This window comes from Bison bison, unplaced genomic scaffold, assembly GCF_000754665.1.
Source record: "Bison bison bison isolate TAMUID 2011002044 unplaced genomic scaffold, Bison_UMD1.0 scf7180017864181, whole genome shotgun sequence".
Lineage (NCBI taxonomy): Eukaryota > Metazoa > Chordata > Mammalia > Artiodactyla > Bovidae > Bison > Bison bison.
Genome location: NW_011494753.1, coordinates 15,270,005 through 15,293,399, shown reverse-complemented (window position 1 = coordinate 15,293,399; position 23,395 = coordinate 15,270,005). Strand labels below are relative to the sequence as shown.

Here is a 23,395-nt window from a genome sequence, read left to right as displayed (position 1 = left end):
GAGCGCCCCTCCGGTCCTGCGGCCGCCCAGCCCGCTGCTGCCCGTGGCGGCGGCAGCGGCGGCGGCGGCGGCCGCGCTGGTCCCGGGGTCCGGGCCGGGGCCCGCGCCGTTCCTAAGTCCCGTCGCGGCCCCGGCCGGGGGCATCTCCTTCCATCTGCAGATCGGCTTGAGCCGCGAGCCGGTGCTGCTGCTGCAGGACTCGTCCGGGGACTACAGCCTGGCGCACGTCCGCGAGATGGCTTGCTCTATCGTCGACCAGAAGGTAAGGCGCCGCGCGACTCAGCCCGGCGCCTCCCCGCCGCGCTGGGGGCACTGCCCTCCGGCCGCCCCTCGCCGCGCCAACTTTCCGGCTCCGGGGGCTCGGCCGGCAGCCAGCCTAGCCGGCGCTCTGGAAGGGTCCCACACCGGCCGAGGTTGGATGCCCGCATCCGAGGCTCTGCACTTCGTGTTGTCCAGTTCTCCCCTTGCCCCAACCTCTTTCTATTCCCGATTTCTCTCCAGTCTGCATCCTTCTCCCCCAATTCCATCCCTTTCAGGACATTTTCAGGTATCTTCTATTTTCCGGTCGCACCTCTCCCTCTCACTAAAGACTTCCCGGCTCTCCCCTCTCTTCGCTCTGGACCCTGGACCAGCACATTCCTGGCGCCGAAATCCTCCTTCCTGCACTAGAGTTTCCCCGGGGACATGCTCAGCACGATTTCAGCACCACTCCCTTCCCCTTCAGGCCCCTCTCCCAGCTCAGATTGATGCTGAGGAGTTCCTGGAATGATCTAGAGAGGAGGAATTTCTCACCTGTCAAATAAGCTTTTAAGAGAGAATGATTGACTCCGCCAGCTGTGAAAACAAATGACCAGACCACAGCTCCCCATCTCCTTGTGGTCTTCTATTCCCAACTCTGAACATGGGCGCAATTTTTTCAATGATGAATCTGAAAGTTGCAGCCTTGTGGATTTTGATTCCCAGGGCACTGATAGTGGAGCTTTGGAGCCAGGACACAGGCATGTGAATGGGAGGGGTTCTGTCCAGGAGCACCCCAGGCTGGCTGTGCCCCTAAGTTTGAGGCTGTGGGACTTTGGACAGCGGCCACCAAAGGCAGGGTGGAAAAAGGGCCATTATCCTGGACCATGCCGCCCAGGGAGGAGACCTGGCCCGCCTATCGCTGTTTATAACGCGATTCTGAATTTCAGGTTGTTTCTGTGGCGGTCCACAGGGGAGTCGCATGGAAGGGGGTGATAAGAGTGTAAAGGAAAGGGGGCCATGGCGCCAGTCTTCTTAGTGTAAACAGCAAGGGTTTCTGGGTGGAGACAGAGGTCTCTAAAGGTGCTGAATTTCCACCCTGAAGGACTGACTGGTACTTGCCTTATAAAGGTCCCTTGAATAATCATGAAAGCTTTCTTTAAACTGTTTGGAACAGAATTTGCTAAACCTGTGTGTTGTGAATTTTAGCACTGAGCACAGAGATATTAGGAAAAATCCCTAGGGAGAAATCACTAGTTTAAAAGTTGTAAAAGTTCTGGAGGCCAGACTAAGTTAACAGGGAGTGTCAGGAGTTTTTGTTTATTGGAAGGAGTGACATTTTATAATACGTGTGACTCTTAGTTTTTTGCATCTTCCACGTAAATGGCAGATACTGCCTAATTCTGTTTTAAGTCCTATCGTATGCCTTCTCCTCATCAATACTGTTGGAGAAGGCAATGGCAACCCCTCCAGTACTCTTGGCTGGAGAATCCCAGGGACTGCGGAGCCTGGTGGGCTGCCGTCTATGGGGTCGCACAGAGTCGGACACGACTGAAAGCGACTTGGCAGCAGCAGCAGCATCAATACTGTGAAGTGTCCGTTGCAGGTTAACAGGAGCCTGCTCCTGGGCACTGAAAGCCTTCCCTTAATGGAAGTTGCAGTCTACAACAATTTCCATTGGAGTGCAAGCCAGTTAATTAAAGGATAATACTGAATAAGCACATAAAGAACCTAAGATAAAGTTTCTTAAAGAGCTAATGTGATTGTATAGAATTTTAGCTGAAAGCAAGTGAGTTACAGATAATATTCAATGGGTCAAATTAATATGGACAGACTATCTTTGAACAGTTTTTAAAGGGCGTGCCTGTGCACACACCCGCACACACACACATACACACATGCATATAGCCACACCTTGATGGAATTTAGAATGAGGAGAAATATGCATGTTTCAAGAGGTTTGAGACTAGAAATTGAATGAAGAGTGAATTCTTCTCTCTGTAACTACCAAGAGGAATGCTTTGTGGAGGGGATGATATATGTTCTGGAGAGCAGCAGAAAGCACCTATGGAATACAGAGGACCTGAGGATAGTGACTAGAGTATTTAGAGAAAGTAAAATCATGAAAAGGCTTTTCAACTAAGCTGAACTCAAATTACTAGGAGTCTCTGTATCTTCTACACAGAGACGTCAAATCAAGGACAGCTGAAAGATGGATTTGCTTTGTGGAATATGTTTTAGAAGGCCAAAAATGTTATGGCAGAAGGAAAACTGGAGTTCATGAGCTAATAGAATCCTGAGCCAAAGCTCTGGAAGAGAGACCTGGAGAAACACTGGCAAAGGGAAATCACCAGTCCTGGTGACTGATTTACAAGGGGAACCCCTTCCTTTTCTTTTTATTCTAGTAGTTCTGTCTCTAAGAGTTTGAGAGTTTGGGATAGCCGAATAAAGACCTCACTTACACTATTTTTTTTTTGCGGGGGGGAATGTTGTGGCTAAGAGAGATGTTGTGGAGATGTGTGTGGATTTGAGAGTTATGTATATACAGGATACTGTAATTAGGTATTTATTTGATAGGAAAAATTTTCATCTATCTGTTTTCTGTCATCTATCTTGAGATACAGTTGTACCTCAAGATTAAGAGGGCTGAGTATCCATCACAGGATAGCAGAAATGGAGAAGGGGGTCAGTGTGGAGTCAAGGAAATGGGAAGAATTTCTTTGTCCCTTATTTCAGATTCTCTTGAATTACTTTCTCAAGATACTAACTCAGAGATAGGATGACAGGAGAGAAAAAGAAAGGGAAGAAGGGAGAGAAATGAATGTTTTAGGACAGTGCTGGGATTTAGAAGTCATTTACAATTTACTATGTAGAATGGAGTCCTGTTCTCAGAGATTCTCAGAGTTCTCAGCAGATTTCTCTAGATTTTCCGAGCCCTCCACATTCATTGCGTTGTAACATGTTAAGAAGGTTTTCACGTGATAGCTTTGAGTTTCCTAAATGCTAACAGAGATCAGACTATCTTAAATCTTTGGAAGTATTAGCTGACAGTTCAGTTTCTATCAGCAACATTCATGGGACATTTTCCATGGGATGAACGACTGTGGAATGAGCTAAATAAGAGAGGTCCATCTCTGAGAAATAGTATTTTAAGTTATTGTTGCTATTACTTAGAATTCATGGTTTTTTGTTCATCATGTAGTTTGCTAAGTGGCAGATATATGATTATGCTTAAAATTTTTTGATGGTAATTGAGCAAAAATATTCTGATTTTAAGATAAATGTACCCTAAGTATGTACTGAATTATATAGCTAAAGAATTTTTAAAAATATTTTTTAATATTTAATATAGGTTTTATATTATATTGGAGCATAGTTCATTTACAATGTGTTTCAGGTATACAGCAAAGTGATTCAGTTGATTTTTTTAAAATAGTTTAGGTGAAAAATCTAAAGTGTCACATACATCTTGGTGTGTAACACTTTATGAATATAGAGATAGTATATTTGGGAAAATATTAGTTTAATGTTTTCTCTATATTAATGCTTATGTCTTTACTTTGTAAGCATGTAACCTTGAAGGCTGGTTGTATATGAAGATATATATCATGTTAGATAACATTCATGACTATTATTTTCTGGAGGGTAAAAAAATAGTTATAGTAATTGACTTCATTTTGAAACATTGTTACTTTCTACTATCAAAAGAACCTTGAATATGTGCATCTGTGCGCGCACACACACTTTTTAAAAACAAGCAGTATTAATTTAGGGATGTGGAATGCAGTTAATAGGACTATCCATTCATTTTGCCTGTTATCTTACTAGATAGACAAGTCATATTTCCCTTTTGAATTTACTTAAATGAAGTAATAGCATCTCTAAGGCTCCTGGCATATTTTCACTTTGCATAGTCATTTTTCTGACCAAGGAAACTAAGAAGTGAAATTTTAGGGAAGAGAGCTCATTAAAGGTATAACAAAGGATAGTGCCTTAGTTTGAGAGCAGCTGTGCTCTGTTTATAGTTGTTTTGCTTTCTTAATTATAAACTGTTGTCTAAACACTTGTAGTGTCACTTTAATTTTTATTGTTAATTTTAGCTATGCTACTTCTACACAGATTGAAGAAACTGGGAGTGCCTAGCTGTTTGACCAGGTCAGCACACATAGACCAACAAAATCCTTTTAAGCAAATAGATGTTTGGGTTGTAGGTTTGTATATTTTTATTCAGAATTTACATTTATCATCACTGTATTGTCATCATTTATACTGTCATCATTGTCATTTACAGTTGTCATCATTTCTGTTATTTCTAATTTAATGATGAAGTATAGAATGTGTCAGTTCATTATGTGATTCTTAAAGTAATATAATGCTTTAATACGGTGTATTTACAATTTTCAAGTTTAGTTTACAATACGATTATATTTTGATGTATATGTAATGCCTGTTAATACATGTCTACTATATACATATGTAGTATATTGTCTAAGTATCTAAGTGTGTTTTGAAACATAATTTTGAAAGCCTAATTATCCATGTATAGCCACCATATGTTAAAGTATTGTTTTATAATTTGCATTATAGGCTGCAAAATTGAGGCCTCATTATATATCTTATAATGCAAAAGAGAAACTCTGCTTTATGTTTTTTCTATCAATACACAGAACTAAAAACCTTTTCATATCAGTGTATGCTGTTGAACACTTTTCCCAAGGAAATATTTGAGTAAGCCTTCCAAACTTTGAGCTGGGAGAATTGGACAATTGGCTGTTTTGACAAATATATGAATTACTTTAAATCTTTAGCTCCAGGATTAAAATAAATTGGAAAGACTTTTCTGTGCCAGCTATAGTCTGTGTGTATGTAAGAGAGGAGGTTAGAGGCAGAGCTGGAAACTATTAGTACTTTATGAATGTGTTGCTCTGTATCACCAAACTCCTGTCATAACCATTAAGGGAGATTTGAAACTTTATTTTGCCAATTACTTTTACTCTATTTGTGAGATGATTGTATGTAGGTCTTCACTATTTATTCATGGATGCCTTTTAATGACCTTACTAGACAAATCAAAATCCTATAAATGTATGGTTGTCACTTATCTAAGATTACTTTGAAGAGTAAAGATAATATGTGTAGAGGATTAAATATACTCTCGGTATATAGGTGACTGATAAATAGTATTACAGCCCTGGGATTTCTTTGGAAGGAATGATGCTAAAGCTGAAACTCCAGTACTTTGGCCACCTCATGCGAAGAGTTGACTCATTGGAGAAGACTCTGATGCTGGGAGGGATTGGGGGCAGGAGGAGAAGGGGACGACAGAGGTTGAGATGGCTGGATGGCATCACTGACTCGATGGACGTGAGTCTGAGTGAACTCCGGGAGTTGGTGATGGACAGGGAGGCCTGGTGTGCTGCGATTCACGGGGTTGCAAAGAGTCGGACACGACTGAGCGACTGATCTGATCTGATCTGATCTGTGAGGCTTTATAGACTAGCATACTGTTTTATTAACGAAAGAAATGTATACTCTGTTGTCTTATTCTTATCTCAATATAAAATTAAAATTGTATTAAAAAGCAATATGGCCCTAAGGCCAAGGTAACATTTTTTTTTTTTGCCCTCTACAACAGGGCAAATGTTATGAGTAGTTGCTTTTTTATACTGCCTCTCAATTTTCAACCTCTCAAAATTTGCCAAGGAGCCATTTGATTATTATCAAGTGAAAAACACAAATGTTGATAAAGATCATTATATTGCTTTTTATTATTTTTGACAAGTTGATTTAATTCCTTTTAAATTGCAAGTGGAATTCCAATGATATCTCGTTTGACAAAAAGCAAAATAAAACAGGTAATGGTACCCCATTTGACAGTATAATGATTCTCAGATCTGGTCCTCAAGACAAATAAAAAGTTATTGTTCAAATTGATGTGAGGAGGAACACACTTGGAAATGGCTTATAGAGATCACACTTTGCTGTCTTACTAGCATCTAGAGCTAGTGTGTAAACTGTTAACATCTGACGAATAGCTGATAGTAACATAGTTGTGCATGTGCAAAAGTGTTAGACTGGGGCTGGAGGCGATTTTACTGGGGAACAGTTAAGGTAGAAGTTTGGCTAAGCCAGTCACAAGTCTTTCTCCAGATCTTTTCACCAGCTACTACTTAACACTCATGGAAGTTCATGCTCCATTATAAAACCTTCAGACAACAATGATCAGTAGTTATTCATCCAGCCTTTGAAGAAGAAAAGTGGAATGCATAATTATATGAAACCTATATATTGATGTGTATTACACAGGAATCATTGAATAAGTTCTCAGTTCAGTTCAGTTGTTCAGTCGTGTCCGACTGTGACCCCATGAACTGCAGCACGTCAGGCCTCCCTGTCCATCACCAACTCCCCGAGTGCACCCAAACTCATGTCCATTGAGTTGGTGATGCCATCCTGCCATCTTATTCTCTGTTGTCCCCTTCTCCTCCTGCCCTCAATCTTTCCCAGCATCACGGTCTTTTCAAATGAGTCAGCTCTTTGCATCAGGTGGCCAAAGTACTGGAGTTTCAGCTTCAACATCAGTCCTTCCAGTGAAAACCCAGGACTGATCTCCTTTAGGATGGACTGGTTGGATCTCCTTGCAGTCCAAGGGACTCTCAAGAATCTTCTCCAACATCACAGTTCAAAAGCATCAATTCTTCTGCACTCAGCTTTCTTCACAGTCCAACTCTCACATCCATACATGACTACTGGAAAAAGCATAGCCTTGACTAGATGGACCTTTGTTGACAATATGCTGTCATATTTTAATATGACGTATTTTATGACATATTTTAATTTTAATATGCTGTCTAGGTTGGTCATAACTTTCCTTCCAAAGAGTAAGCGTCTTTAATTTCATGGCTACAATCACCATCTGCAGTGATTTTGGAGCCCCCAAAAAAGTCAGCCACTGTTTCCACTGTTTCCTCATCTCTTTGCCATGAAGTGATGGGACCAGATGCCATGATCTTCGTTTTCTGAATGTTGAGCTTTAAGCCAACTTTTTCACTCTCCTCTTTCACTTTCATCAAGAGGCTCTTTAGTTTCTTTAGTTTAGTTTAGATACACAGTTTCATCTGTGTATCTGAGATTATTGGTATTTCTCCCGGCAATCTTGATTCCAGCTTGTGCTTCTTCCAGCCCAGCGTTTCTCATGATGTACTCTGCATAGAAGTTAAATAAGCAGGGTGACAATATACAGCCTTAACATGCTCCTTTTCCTAATAAGTTCTCAAGCTGTAGTGAAAGACTAGTATAATCATCAAGATAGCAGGGCTGGACTCAGATTGGATTAGAAATGAGTAAAATTCAGTCTCATTGGAGTTGATCATAACATAGAGGTTCTTTTTAAAAATATATTTGTTTGCATTGTTTTTGTGTGTTGAAAATAGCTAATGTTTTTGACTTTGGATAGTCACCTCAGTTCATCTGTAAGATCTAAGCCCAAGTGTGGAAATACAGGTTAAAAATGTAGGATGCTTTTAAAGATAGTGCTCATCTTTTAATGTCCCCAGTATTATTCTAGAGATGTTTTGAAAATAAGATTTAAGTTTCTTAAGTCTTTCCTTGAGGCTGAAATATGTTAGAACAACATAAAACAAAAAGAAAAAGTGCATCAACTTTTTCTTTCTTTTGATAGAACTTAGATACAGAGAAAATGGTTGTCTTGCTCACAGATATTAAAAGTTCTTTTCCATCTACAAGAATATGTGAAATTTCCCCCAGGAATTCCTCTGATACTGTCAACCAAATATTTTTTTCCCATTAAAAACCAGTAGTGACAGCACCACTTGAAGTGATTTGGCAGCAGAGAAACCCACATTATGCTGTTTCTTACTTTGTCTTTCTAGTCTCACAGAAAACAGGTAATTAAATAAATAAGGCCTTTAGTTACATGGCCACTGTGGCCATTTTGGAATTTCTTACAATTTATATGCTTAAAAAGGTGGAAATTGGTATAAGAATACTACATATTGAGACACAGTTATGCCTGTCCAAATTTATAATTTCCTATGTAGAGATTTCTTCCAGAGTTTCAAAAAGGGTTTATTAGACTAAAGCTAGACAGTTGATACAGCAGCTAAGCAGTGTTGGCACATATGAAGACTAGATTTTTAAATATGCAATCACACACAGATTTTGTTCAACTTATTTTAGGGAAAAGGAAAAAAAGTTATGTACTTTTCATTGCTGCACTGGTTCATTGGCTTTTATTCTCTCTAGGTCACTGATTGTTGAGGAATTTGTTGAATTTACTGCTTGTATTTAGGCACAGTTTCAAAAATGTCTGAATTCCTTGCTTCATAATTGTCAGCAGTCGTTTTTTTTTCGCATACATGTCATGAAATGAAGGAAAAATACGAATATGATCATGAAAAAATGAGCCACAAGCCGCTGCGGTTTTCAGCATTGTTAAAAGCAGGAAGGAATTGAGGGAATGGTTGGGTACAAAAAGGGCAGCAGCTAAGCTGTGGTGATGGCATTGAATCCAGGGGGACTGAGTGGATTCGAGTGGGTTACCAACAGTGAGGCCTGTGGGGTTTTGAGACTAGAGGCACCTGAGGGCAGCAAAGGAGGGTGACAGCACAGCCCTGACCCCTCACGGATTCAGTCAGCAGGAATGGTCCCATCGGGGAAGCGGTTGGAAGGGGTCTGGAAGTGGCTTTTTACACGCAGATAGTCCTCTTGGGAAGTTTTCAGAATGTCACAGATGAGGGGTTCAAATAGCAACTCCGTGAGGACTCGACTGTGAGAGTTTCAGGAAGGGTTCTGCTCATGGTAACAGACGCCCACAAAAGGGAGCCTCCAGGAGCCACACCTTCCTGGCACGGACTCTGTGTGCCTGTCTGTATCTTAGCTTCTTGGCATTTGTCGTGTCTGATTTTCACAGTAGCTCTTTGTGATAGTCATTTTCTCTCCATTTTAAGGTTGAAGGAGCTGAATAAGGGTCAGAGAGGTTAAATCATTTACTACTCCAATCAGGTAACTATTAAGTAAAAAGCAAAACCACTCAATTCTTTTTTCCCATCACTGTAGGTAATCCTAAGAACAGGGAGAGCTGGAATGGCCATAGGTCTATACAGAGTCTGAAATTACCAAGTTGAGAGGGAGGGGAATGTTAAACTCCCTTACATTAAACTCCCTACTTAAAAACACTTCAGCTTTGACAGTGTGATATTATTTCTGTTAGTTTAAATTATTTCTTAGTCTAGAAGACTTGCCTTATTTTGGTTCACATCCCAGTTAGTGGTCAGGTCAGCTGAGATTCTAACCACTTGGGGGATACCACTGCATGTCCCCCATCTTATCAGTGGCAAGATACGCATAAGGGACATGAAATATGGACTCTCTTTGGGGATATTAGGGCCTTGAGAGATACGTGATTGCCTGAAGTAGTGATATTTTAGAAACATGGATTACCCTTGAGGAGTCATATAAACTGCAGTGTATCTACTTGTTATTTATATATTTATTTATTTAAATAAATATCTACGTAGCAGAATCTGGTTTGGTGTTTGCTTTCATTGTACTCCGGTAAGAAGATGTAAGGATAGCCAATCCTCACCCATCTTTATAAATTTCCAGACACCACTGTTGTTTATCCAGAGAAGTTAATTATCCTGTGTGATTAAATTTCCTGGGTTGGTTCACAGCACTTCCTTCCTAGGAAATGTGGACATGAAGGTGTTTTGGAAGAAGCAATTATGGTAAGAATATGTATTGGTCAAGTGTGGCTCAAGACTAGTGGATGTAAAGTATCTTAGCTACCTATGAAAATCAATGAATCATTTCTTCTTAAATAGGACATTGATTGTGAGAAGATTCTGAGAAAATATTTAAGGGTCTTAAGAAAACTGCCTGTCAGTGGTTGCTTTTCATTTGAGAAGTATGTGGATTGACTGTGTGCATATGCTAAGGATTGTGGTTTGCATGTATGATTCCTCTTTTCTATAAATTTAATGTATTTGTCTATTTTTGGTCGCTTATGAATTAGCCTACCATAAGGTAAACTCGCACTTATACATAATCAATTGCAGGCCACATGGAAGTTTTCCTTTCCACTTTAGTCCAGTCTGGATTGTGAATTGCTCCTTTGCATTGTCTGTGTACAAGGCTAAGGCCAGCACTTCCTGTGTAGACTAATTGTACTGTCTTTAGGCTTTACAGAAAAGTAATTGCTTGTATAAGTGGACATGATTTGATTTAAAGTATGACATAACTCAGTTTTATACTAAGGGTTCCTGCCCTGAATGACTGTTGGAAAGCATATAGGAAAGTAGTTATATTCAGCCCTGATGGATTGGAAATGTACCTGAAATATTGCCTGTCTTTGACATATTTTGGACTTCGCAGCTTTAGTGTAATGGACAAGTTCCTAGGGAATTCTCTTTTGACATTTCTCACTGGTGATCTCTTGGGTGACGAGAAGGCAAAGACCTATCTGGCTGTAGTAGAAACCTGAATTTACTAGATGTTTCCTAGTGTAAGTACTATGCCTGTAAGCCTTATCTTGAGGTAACCCATCTTGAATTAGGAGAACATAGCATCAGTTGCTGTTCAAGGAATAGTAAAGTGAATTGCTCATGCCTAGCTCTTCTCTCGGAGAAGGCAATGGCAACCAACTCCAGTACTCTTGCCTGGAAAATCCCATGGACGGAGGGGCCTGGTGGGCTGCAGTCCATGGGGTTGCTAGGAGTCCCACACGACTGAGCGACTTCACTTTCACTTTCACGCATTGGAGAAGGAAATGGCAACCTACTCCAGTGTTCTTGCCTGGAGAATCCCAGGGACAGGGGAGCCTGGTGGGCTGCCGTCTATGGGGTCGCACAGAGTTGGACACGACTGAAGCGACTTAGCAGCAGCAGCAGCAGCAGCAGCAGCAGCTCTTCTCTATCAATGATCAGTGCTGAGAAAAAATTACTTAGGTTTAGAGTAGTTTCTTGACAGGAAGGTTCTATGCCCTTCCCTTTGATACATGGTAATTCCATCTGCTACTGTGGCACCTATTGGCAGGCAGTGGTGGCTCAGAGGTTAAAGCATCTGCCCGCAATGCTGGAGACCTGGATTCGCTCCCTGGGTCTGGAAGGTTCTCTGGAGAAGGAAATGGCAACCCACTCCAGTACTCTTGCCTGGAGAATCCCATGGACAGAGGAGCCTGGTGGGCTATAGTCCATGGGGTCGCAAAGAGTGGGACACAACTGAGTGACTTCATTTCACTCACTGTGGCACCAATTGTCACCTGGGATGTAGATTTTTAGAGTGTTTAAAGAAATCCACCAGCTTGCATAGATTTGCAAAGAATGAAAGACTAGATCTTGAATGATCTTAGCTTTTATTCAATTCTCTGGGAAGAAGATGGAGCAAAAGTGAACATACAATAAGAATGGACTAATTTAATTGAGTGGAGTTACATAGAGTGACCGGATGCCCACTTACCTGGGACAGTCCCAGTTGTGTCTGTTGTCCTGGAAATCCTTTAAATTATATGTTTACTGATAAAAACGGTGGACTTTTAAGTTAAAAACAAGCAACAGACAAAAACAGAAAGAAAACTTTACTTAGGGCAGACATTGTGTTGCCTTTTGGCCAAATGTCCTTGTATATTTAAAGATAAAAGCAAAACTTACATGTCAAATCTATTTCATGGAGTCTTCAGATTATATATATTAACTATGTCACTTTGAGTAACTATTTTAAGTGGATTCTTGGGCTAAAAACAAAAACCTTACTTTGATTAGATTACTATCCCCTTTGATCAAAAGTTTCTGTATAACTTTAAGATATAGCCAATATTTAGAATTGATTTCATAAACCAGTTAATTAGATCTGACTTTGAATATAGTATCTAAAATAATTTGCACTCTATTTTTCCAACCAGTCAGTGTAAATCAAGGTGCCATGATACTTATGTATGTGTTTTTGTATCAAACAGCAAATAATTGTACTTATTTTGGTGATTCATGCTACCCTTATTAATTCAAGTAGGTAAACAGAAAGGCCTGCCTTGAAGCTCCTGTACCCTTGGCAACCATCACAAAGGCAGAATACTCTGACTTACATGCAGAGGGATAACATTATCATAGTTTCATGTTGTACTGTCTTTTATTCTCTGGTCTGCAGAAAGTATAATGTGGTTAGCAGAAAGAAAAATTGCAAATCAATATCCTTGATTACTTAGAAAACTTGTCTTATATTTAAAAAACAAGTAGGCAAATAAGGGAGATAATTTTTTTGAAATTGTGTTGTCCCATGATAATAATGTGTAGGTTATAGCCCATATTTTCTTAAGATATTCACAGGTTGAGCCTGGAAGAAGCAAATATATGAGTTATACCTAGTCCTCTATGCTTGACTTCTATTGATGATTATACTGTTGAAGTAATAGTAAGAATTTTAGGTTCAGAAATTACAGTGTTGAAAATAATGCAAGTAAATGGGGTCTAAAGCCATTTGAAAAGAAATTTGATTTTGTATGATCATTTGTTTAGAATTTTCCACGCATGAACTATTATAATTTTATACTTCAATTAAATAATTGTTTTTCTTTTTTTTTTTGAAACCTATGTTTTTCTTTTATTTTGAAAATTATAGAATTACGTTTTTCTTTTTTTTTTTGAAACCTATGTTTTTCTTTTATTTTGAAAATTATAGAATTGCCACATATAATGGCTGAATAGTGATCCTCAAAGATGTCCACATCTTAATTCCTGGAACTTGCAAATGATACGGCAGAAGGGACTTGACAGATGTTGGCTGAGGATTTTGAGGTCAGGAGAGTATCCTGGATTCTCTAAAGTAATATTAAGAATTTTATATGGGTGGCCAGTCCCATCATGTAAACCCCTAAACGTGGTGAATCTTCTAGGATAGGTCAGAAGGATGAGACTCAGAAGCAGGAAAGATTACAAGCATAAGAAGGACTGGATTCCTGTTGCTGACTTTGAAGGAGGAAACGGGCTGGGAACCAAGGAATGCTGGGGTCGTTATGAGGGGAAAACAGGAGGAGACCAAGCATAATAATAGGAAGAGATGTGACAGGAGAAACTGGGGTGGGGGTGGTATTTGAAAAACAGGTCTTGAGCCAAGCCATGCAGTTGAAGCTAGAAGCTGAAAAAGACAGGAAAAATGATTCTCCCCTAGAACCTCTAGAAGAACCACACATTGACTTTAACTCTGTGAAATTGACTTTGGACTCCAGAACTCTGAGAGGATAAATTTGTGTTTTTCAAAGTTGCTAAGTTTGTGGTAGTTTATTACAGAAGTGACAGGATACTAATATACCACGTTAACGGCCGAAAAGGTGAGAAAGTCAGATCAATTACAAAATGAGAGTTCTCATTCTATAAATGAATATGCTCATCATAACTCACATATTGTTCTTTTCTCTTTTCATACGGTACTTTCTATGTCAAGTTTTAAATATAAAATGTTCAGGGCCTTGGGGATAATTTTTGTGTGAAGGCTATTCAGATATTTACGTTGGTTTTAGAATTTAGTTTTCAAGTTTTTAAAGTTACAAATTCAGATGTTAGTCTTAATCTTTCTAGTGCAACTTATATTTTAAATTTTTACTCTAGGAGACAATCACATATAAGAATCTTTGAAGAATTAATATCCTTTGCAAATCCAATTATTTGGATACTTTCAAACATTTTAATGTATTTGATTTCCTTTAAATACTGCAATCACCTGCTTGATAAACCTTTATATCTTCTTAAGTAATTTTTATACATTTGATAAATGAAACTTATAAATACACAAATATGGTAAAATTTAAGTTCTTAAGTATTCCATTGCCATATACATAAGCCAAAATTAAAATTAATTGCCTAATTATATTTACATAATATATAAGAAAAAGTATTAATAAAAGCATTAATATGATGTTTTTGACTCTCTTAAACTTTCCCCTGTTTAATTACAAATATCCCCATTTTGAAAGATCTTTTTCTACCTGTGAAATAATTATGTGATTTCACATAGTTTGTGGAGTTCCCTTTCCATGTAAATTCTACAGTTGTCTTCTCTTAGTTAAGTTTGCATAAACAAACGCCGGTGCTTTTAGCTGGGACAGAAAGTGGATTCTTGTTGGAAGTTTAGGTCAGTTCCATGGAATCTTGTTTCAATTCCATTACTTCAGGAGGTAATCGTGTCCCCCACATCCCTGAATCTAATTTATATATTACTTCTGTGTGCTGAAAATTCTCTAGTTCCTACCCAGATCGATCATTTGATTGGATTTTTAATTACTTCAGCTCCTAAGATAAATGAAACCCTTTACTATCTACACTAAAGAATTTTGAACCTGATAGGATAACTGCTTTTTCATACTTAAACATTTTTAAGGCTCTTAAGAAAATAACTTCTTAGGGATATTAAATGTGTGATTGAACACTGGCCCTCTCTCAGGGCTTTTCCTGACCACCTAGTCACGACTCATAAGATGATTCTTCTAACTTGGTATCTTTCCTTATAAATAAAAAAACACTTTAGGGCACCAATATGTATATCTGAATATCTGAATACAATTTGTGTATGGATTTAATACAATATGTTTAACTTGTCAACTGTTCTTGGGTATTTAAGATTCTATCAATTTTTTTAATGTCTTTATGCATATAGTATGGCAGACTTTTCCCCAGTTACATATATAAGATTTATATTTGAACTTGTCTGTTAAAATTCCTAAGATTAATATTGTCTTTAATATTTTAGTATTGTCTGTTAATAATTCTAACATTAATATTTATAGTTTTTATTTTAGAATTATAGTGGTTCTTTGCTTTCTTCAGTTTGAAAATTACAAACACATATGGTTTGGGGCTTTTGCTGTGTTTTAAAAGAGAAAGTTTCAGAATAAACTGTTACATTTAATAGCGAGTGCTTAAATCCATCAGTGGGTAGACTGTATGGAATATATCTAGCAAATTCACAATGAGCAAATAATAAAATTGAAAAGGAAACAACACTTTCCATTTTCCAGCTTTCTTTTATAACAACTGGCCTGTTATTTTCTCTATATCTAAATTCATTTTAATCTTTAAAAAAGTAGTTTGAAAAATATACATTCCTATAAATATTTAGGAAAATTCCATAGGATAATTTCTTAAAATTTCACCCTTGCTTGCTATTACCATTCTCTGTAATGTTCATTAGATACCTGAAATACAAAACGAGATTCTTAACGACGTAAATGTGAAGTCATCTTTGACATGTCCATTTTCTCCAAAAGTCCTTTTTGCAAAAGAAACATTTGCATTGTTTATTCAATACTGTAGACCTGTCTTTGATAATTTAAAATATCTTTTGATTGATAAAACTTTGATTTACACACAAAGGCTCAGGGAAATCTTTATTTAGTAAATTGAATAAGATTAAGAAAATCACATGAGAGTGTAACAGGCAACCATCTTTGCCTGTTTTTCTTCTGTTATATCCCAGAAATCTAGAACAGTGTGTGACACTGAATGATTTAAACTAATGATTTATCCCATTATGGTAAAGTTTCTAGAAGCAGAGCCCTGTGTGGTCAGGCTTTATGCAAATTAAGTCTTTAGTTATATCTGGGCTATTTGCTTTCTAGGAAATCCTCATTTCTTCCTTTGTTCCATAATTATTATTCAAATAATTGTTTTTTTAACTGAATTAGAAGTGTTTTGGAATATAGGATGTACTTCAGAAGAAAGTTGGACTGTTATTTGAGGAGACAAGCACACACACACACAACACTCTGGGATCTGAATCTTTTCTGAGGAGTTGGTATTCCTCTCATCTGACTGACTGGGCCAAGGATTTGAAGCCAGTGAAAGCCTCCTTCCTGAAAACATTTTATGATAGGGCCTGAATAAATGTTTGTTGAATTGAATGGAGAACAGAAAGGAGTCTTTTGTGGTTGTTAGTGGATGCCTAGTTGAAGTGTTAAGAAAGACACTTAGTGTTTTACTTGTCATATCAGCCTCATTTACCTGTAGATTTTAAGAACATAATTGGGGAAATAATAAAAAGCCTGACATACAAAAGATAGCTGTAGGTGAGATGGTGATGGAGAGGGAAGTATAATGTGTTTGCCCAGGATGGGGAGTGTGGGGCGGTGGCGGGGTGGGGGGTGGGTGTGAATCAAAAAATAACACAAATTCCACGAATGTTAGCTGACTGTTCCTTTGCTTTTTTTTTTGCTTCTCACTGGTTTATGGAGTGAACTTGAGAAGCTCAGATGGGCCGACAGGGGACACTCAAGAGTGGTCTCCAGCAGGGAACTTTTTAGATAATTAATAGTCACTAGTTTTTCAGTAGAATTACAGTTGAAAAATATTTACCTTTTCTTTCGTTCCTGTCAATTCTTAACCTTAGTTACTTTCATTTTTTTAAAAATATTTTTATGTCACATTTATGTGACAATTATGTTTTAGATTTCTTAAGTCAGATTTTAGGCTTTTAAAATGATTTAAAGTTATGCTTGTTTTTGAAAATCATTTTTATTCATACTTTGTTACTTATTTATTGTACACTGGAGAAGGAAATGGCAACCCACTCCAGTGTTCTTGCCTGGAGAATCCCAGGGATGGTGGAGCCTGGTGGACTGCCGTCTAGGGGGTTGCACAGAGTCGGACAGAACTGAAGCGACTTCGCAGCAGCAGCAGCAGCAGCAGCAGCAGCTGGTGTTAAATTATATATCTATATCTATCCATGTGTATGTGTGTATGTTTGCTTCTTATTTCATGGGGGGGGTTGTCTTTTCTAAGCTCTTTTTATTTTCTCTTCATAATTTTAGCTCTTGACAACCCAGATTTATTCCTCATATGTTTTAAATTTTCTGCCCTGCTGTTTGTATCCTGTTTGCTTCATAATTTACTTTTTCATGCAGTTTTAAGCCTTCTTGGACATTCTTAAATATCTGAGTTGACTTTCCCCAGAGTCTTAAACACCTCTCTGTGGATATCATATTTGATTTTCTGGAATCCTGTTGCTTTTTAACATAACATCCAGTCCTTGGATGTGGGATGTGTGATCACCCAAGTATTATATGTAGCAACCATGTTTGGGCAAAAGAGTTGCATGCTGTGAGCTAAAAGTTTGTATAACCTCAACAATCACTCCTGGGGAGGGCTTCTCTCAGCCCTTGGTGCCAAGCTGGGGGAGATGATATCCCTATATCTATCATTAATGACAAAACAGTAGCGACTGTGTACCTGTGTTTCTGTTTAAAATGATCATGCTTCCAGGTTACTTATGCAAAGATGCTTCCCACCTTTACTGACAAGATTTTACAGAGAACAAAATAACTGGTTGAGTACAGGAGTTATCTGAACTTGGATTTTTCACAGTGAAATTTTCTTCCACTGGCAAATACTTATTTAAAGTCATCAAGTATATCTTTTATCCAGAATTTTAAGTGTCGAGCTCTCGATATACAAAAAACCCTTCCTTCCTATTTACTTTTGGATTAGTGACCCAAGTCACCCTCCTCTCCCACCCCTCATTCCTTGTGGTTCAAGAATATGGAAGACTAGAGTTGCTGGAGGGAAACTTGGTTAAATTTCATAAATTAGGCCAAGTATCAACACTCTTGATAGTGTGGTGTGATCTTCCTGCCTTTCTCCTCCAAGAATTTTCTTTCTGACTCCCTTGAAGGTGTGCTCTTTCACCTTGATAGGGTGTATCTCACACAGCCAGTGTGTTGTGCAATTGAAAATCAACTTAAGAGGCAACATCACTCATCTGGCAGTCCTGGAGTATGATTAAACTGTCGTCATAAAAAGTATCTTGTGTTCTCCACAAACTATTGATTTATTTCCCTTTTGTCTAAACTGGTTTCCATTTAAAAATCTAATTCTGCCATCAGAATGGGAGAAAATAATAGCAACTGAAGCAACTGGCAAAGAATTAATCTCCAAAATACACAAGCAGCTCATGCAGCTCAATACCAGAAAAATAAATGACCCAGTCAAAAAGTGGGCCAAAAAACTAAACAGCATTCCTCCAAAGAAGACATACAGATGGCTAACAAACACATGAAAAAATGCTCAACATCACTCATTATCAGAGAAATGCAAATCAGAACCACAATGAGGTACCATCTCACGCCAGTCAGAATGGCTGCCATCAAAAAGTCTACAAATAATAAATGCTGGAGAGGGTATGGGGAAAAGGGAACCCTCATATACTGTTGGTGGGAATGCGAACTTGTACAGCCACTTTGGAGAACAGTGTGGAGATTCCCTAAAAAACAGGAACTAGAACTGCCGTATGACCCAGCAATCCCACTACTGGGCATACACACCGAGGAAACCAGAAGGGAAAGAGACACGTGCACCCTAGTGTTCACTGCAGCACTATTTACAGTGCTAGGACATGGAAGCAGCCAGTGTACATTGGCAGATGAATGGATAAGAAAGTGGCGGTACATATACACATGGAATATTACTCAGCTATAAAAAGAACGCATTTGAGTCAGTTCTAATGAGGTGGATAAAACTGGAGCCTATTATACAGAGTGAAGTAAGTCAGAAAGAGAGACACCAATACAGTATCTTAACGCATATATATGGAATTTAGAAAGACGGTAATGATGACCCTATATGCAAGACAGCAAAAGAGACACAGATGTAAAGAACAGACTTTTGGACTCTGTGAGAGAAGGCAAGGTTGGGATGATTTGAGAGAAAAGCATTGAAACATGTATATTACCATATGTAAAATAGATGACCAGTGCAAGTTTGATGCATGAAGCAGGGTGCTCAAAGCCAGGGCTCTGGGACCACGCAGACGGATGGGGTAGGGAGGGAGGTGGGAGGGAGGTTCAGGATGGAGGGGACACATGTACACCCATGGCTGATTCATGTTGATGTGTAGCAGAAACAACCACAATATTGTAAAGTAATTAATGTCTAATTAAAATAAATTAATTTAATAAAAAATCTAATTCTGATTATTTTAGGCTACTGATTTTATACTAGGGGCAGTCAGGAGTTAGATCCTATTTTCATACCCCCTCTTTTAACTGGGAATGATATCAAATGACTTTTAGTTTTTATTAATCTTACCTTAAGGTTTGAATTCATGAATAAAAATCAGTTATGATTTGATTTTTTGAACTCAGCTTGTACCCCTGATCATTTAAGCTCTGTCAAAACCTGCTCAGTAAGGCACTACTGGTATAAACATCATTAGGAATCAATTTCTGATAGAACAGTTAATATAAGCAATTGTTACTATTATTGTGAATTTTATCATTGATACAGCTGACATTTGTCAGCCATTACTATACCACTCTTTTAAAAGATTAGCTTATTTGTTTACCCTAGAAATAGATAACAACATTTACCCTCATTTTTTTAGGTGAGGGAACTGTCACTGGAAGAATTATCCAGCATTACATAGGCACTGACAGAGTTGGGATTTAAATTTAGGCATCTAGGCTCCAAAGTTCATGTCCTTTTAACACCCAGACTATATGTATAGAACATCTTTAACATTTCCAGGCCAGGAAAAGCAGTGAGTTACACCTCATCTCTTTATGGTTGTTTCATAATCATTTGATAATACTTTTGAATTAGCTAGATGCCTGTTACAAAAAATACAAAGAAAATATTTTTTCTAAATAAGATCAACTATTTGAAATTATGAGGAACCCAGACTAGGGATTGATCCTTTTAATTAATTATTACCACAAAGACAGGTGCACAAAAACTTTTCTAAATTAGACTTATGTTTCCAAGCTTATAATTGACTTAAACAGTTATATATGTACATGTGTATTTGTACCTGTAAAACATATGTATTTGTTAAAAAGATGAAATTATATAAAAAATTAAAGAGATGGGAATACCAGACCACCTGATCTGCCTCCTAAGAAATCTGTGTGCAGGTCAAGAAGCAATGGTTAGAACTGGACATGGAACAAGAGAACAAGTTCCAAATTGGGAAAGGAGTACGTCAAGGCTGTGTATTGTCACCTTGCTTATTAACTTATATGCAGAGTACATTATGAGAAACGCTGGACTGGATGAAGCACAAGCTGGAATCAAGATTGCCGGGAGAAATATCAATAACCTCAGATACGCAGATGACACCACACTTATGGCAGAAAGCAAAGTAAGAACTAAAGAGTCTCTTGATGAAAGTGAAAGAGGAGAGTGAAAAAGTTTGCTTAAAGCTCAACATTCAGAAAACTAAGATCATGGCATCTGGTCTTATCATTTCATGGCAAATAGATGAGGAAACAATGGAAACAGTGACAGATTTTATTTTGGGGGGCTCCTAAATGCAGGTCAGGAAGCAACAGTTAGAACTGGACATGGAACAACAGACAGTTCCAAATAGGAAAAGGAGTACGTCAAGGCTGTATACTGTCACCCTGCTTATTTAACTTCTATGCAGAGTACATCATGAGAAACGCTCGGCTGGAAGAAGCACAAGCTGGAATCAAGATTGCCGGGAGAAATATCAATAACCTCAGATATGCATATGACACCACCCTTATGGCAGAAAGTGAAGAGGAACTCAAAAGCCTCTTGATGAAGGTGAAAGTGGAGAGTGAAAAGATTGGCTTAAAGCTCAACATTCAGAAAACGAAGATCATGGCATCTGGTCCCATCACTTCATGGGAAATAGATGGGGAAAAAGTGGAAACAATGTCAGACTTTATTTTTTGGGGCTCCAAAATCACTGCAGATGGTGACTGCAGCCATGAAATTAAAAGACACTTACTCTTTGGAAGGAAAGTTATGACCAACCTAGATAGCATATTGAAAAGCAGACATTACGTTGCCAACAAAGGTCTGTCTAGTCAAGGCTATGGTTTTTCCAGTGGTCATGCGTGGATGTGAGAGTTGGACTGTGAAGAAAGCTGAGCGTCGAAGAATTTATGATTTTGAACTGTGGCCTTGGAGAACACTCTTGAGAGTCCCTTGTACTGCAAGGAGATCCAACCAGTCATTCTAAAGGAGATCAGCCCTGGGTGTTCTTTGGAAGGAATGATGCTAAAGCTGAAACTCCAGTACTTTGGCCACCTCATGCAAAGAGTTGACTCATTGGAAAAGACTCTGATGCTGGGAGGGATTGGGGGCAGGAAGAAAAGGGGACGACAGAGGATGAGATGTCTGGATGGCATCACTGACTCGATGGACGTATGTTTGAGTGAACTGTGGGAGTTGGTGATGGACAGGGAGGCCTGGCATGCTGGGATTCATGGGGTTGCAAAGAGTCGGACACGACTGAGCGACTGAACTGAACTGAACTTAAATCACTACAGATGGTGATTACAGCCATGAAGTAAAAGACGCTTACTCCTTGGAAGGGAAGTTATGACCAACCTAGACAGCATATTGAAAAGCAGAGACGTTACTTTGCTAACAAAGGTCCGTCTAGTCAAAGCTATGGTTTTTCCAGTAGTCGTGTATGGATGTGAGTTGAACTATAAAGAAAGCTGAATGCCAAAGAATTGATGCTTTTGAACTTTGGTGTTGTAGAAGACTCTTGATAGTTCCTTGGACAACAAGGAGATCCAGGTAGTCCATCCTAAAGGAAATCAGTCCTGAATATTCATTGGAAGGACTGATGCTGAAGCTGAAACTCCAATAGTTTGGCCACCTGATGCAAAACACTGACTCATTGGACAAACCCATGATGCTGGAAAAGACTGAAGGCGGGAGAAGGGGTCAACAGAGGATGAGATGGTTGGATGGCATCACCGACTCAATGGATATGAGTTTGGGTGAACTCTGGGAGTTGGTGGTGGACAGGGAGACCTGGAGTGCTGTGGTTCATAGGGTCGCAAAGAGTTGGACACGACTGAGTGACTGAACTGAACTGATTGTCAAACCAGTCAATCTTAAAGGAAATCAGTCCTGAATATTCATTGGAAGGACTGATGTTGAAGCTGAAGCTCCAGTACTTGGCCACCTGATGCGAAGAACTGGCTCATTAAAAAAGACCCTGTTGTTGGGAAAGATGAAGGCAAGAGGAGAAGGGGATGATAGGGGATGAGATGGTTGAGTAGCATCACCAACTCGATGAACATGAATTTTGAGCAAGCTCCGGAAGTTGGTGATGGACAGGGAAGCCTGGCATGCTGCAGTCTGTGGGGTAGCAAAGAGTTGGACACGATTGAGCAACTAAACTGAACTGAATGGATACACATACACACACACACACATACATTTATCTATATCTATATATGGACTTCTCAGGTGGCTCTAGTGGTAAAGAACCCACCTACCAATGCAAGAGATACAGGTATGATACCTGAGTCTGGGAGATCCCCTGGAGAAGAAAATGGCAACCCACTCTAGTAGTCTTGCCTGGTAAATGCCATGAGAAGCCTGGTGGGCTACAGTCCATAGGGTCACAGAAGAGTTGGACAAAACTTAGTGACTAAACAACAACAACAACAAAAACGTATATATAGTAATGAAATCTTAGCCAAGCAATCAAGTCACTTCACTGAGAGCTTTTTGTTACTGAGAGTTTTTAGCATAAGTGGAAGATGAGTTTTGTCAGTTGCTTTTTTTTTTTACTTCTGTTGAAATGATTAAATTATTTATATCCTTCACTTTACTAATAGGATATATATTATTGATTGACTTAAAGATATCAAATCATCCTTGTATTTTTGAACTCTATCCCACAATTACAGTGTATGATCCTTTTAACCTATTATTTTAGTTGGTTTGCTAATATTTTGTCAAAAGATTTTTGCATCTGTGTTTATCAGGGATATTGGCCTGTAATTTTCTTCTTTGTGTACTGTCTTTGTTTGGTTTTGGTATCAGAGAAATGCTAGCTACATAAATTGAGTTTAACAGTGATCCTTCCTCTTCAGTTTTTGGAATAATTTGAGAACGATAGGTGTGAATTCTTCTTAAAGTGTTTGATAGAATTTACCTGTGAAACCATCTGGACCTGGAGTTTGGTTTTGCAGGAGTTTTTTGATTACTGATATAATTATTTCATTTCTAGTAATTGATTTATTCAGATTTTCTATTTCTTCATTATTTAATCTTGGAAGATTGTTATGCTTTTAGGAGTCTATCCATTTCTTCTATGTTATCTAATTTGTTTGGGCATATCACTGTTCATAGTATTCTCTTAACCATCTTTTGTATTTCTGTGGTGT

The 23,395-nt window shown here is 38.6% G+C and overlaps 1 protein-coding gene across 1 annotated transcript in view; it reads left to right on the top strand.

Annotated features, from left to right (window-relative positions):
• PRKD1 (protein kinase D1) overlaps positions 1–23,395 on the top strand; it is a 352,693-nt gene that overhangs the window by 971 nt on the left and 328,327 nt on the right. The window contains exon 2 of the mRNA XM_010843418.1: positions 4–262. Coding sequence (XP_010841720.1) covers positions 4–262 — 259 coding nt within the window. The remainder of the gene's footprint in view (positions 1–3; positions 263–23,395) is intronic.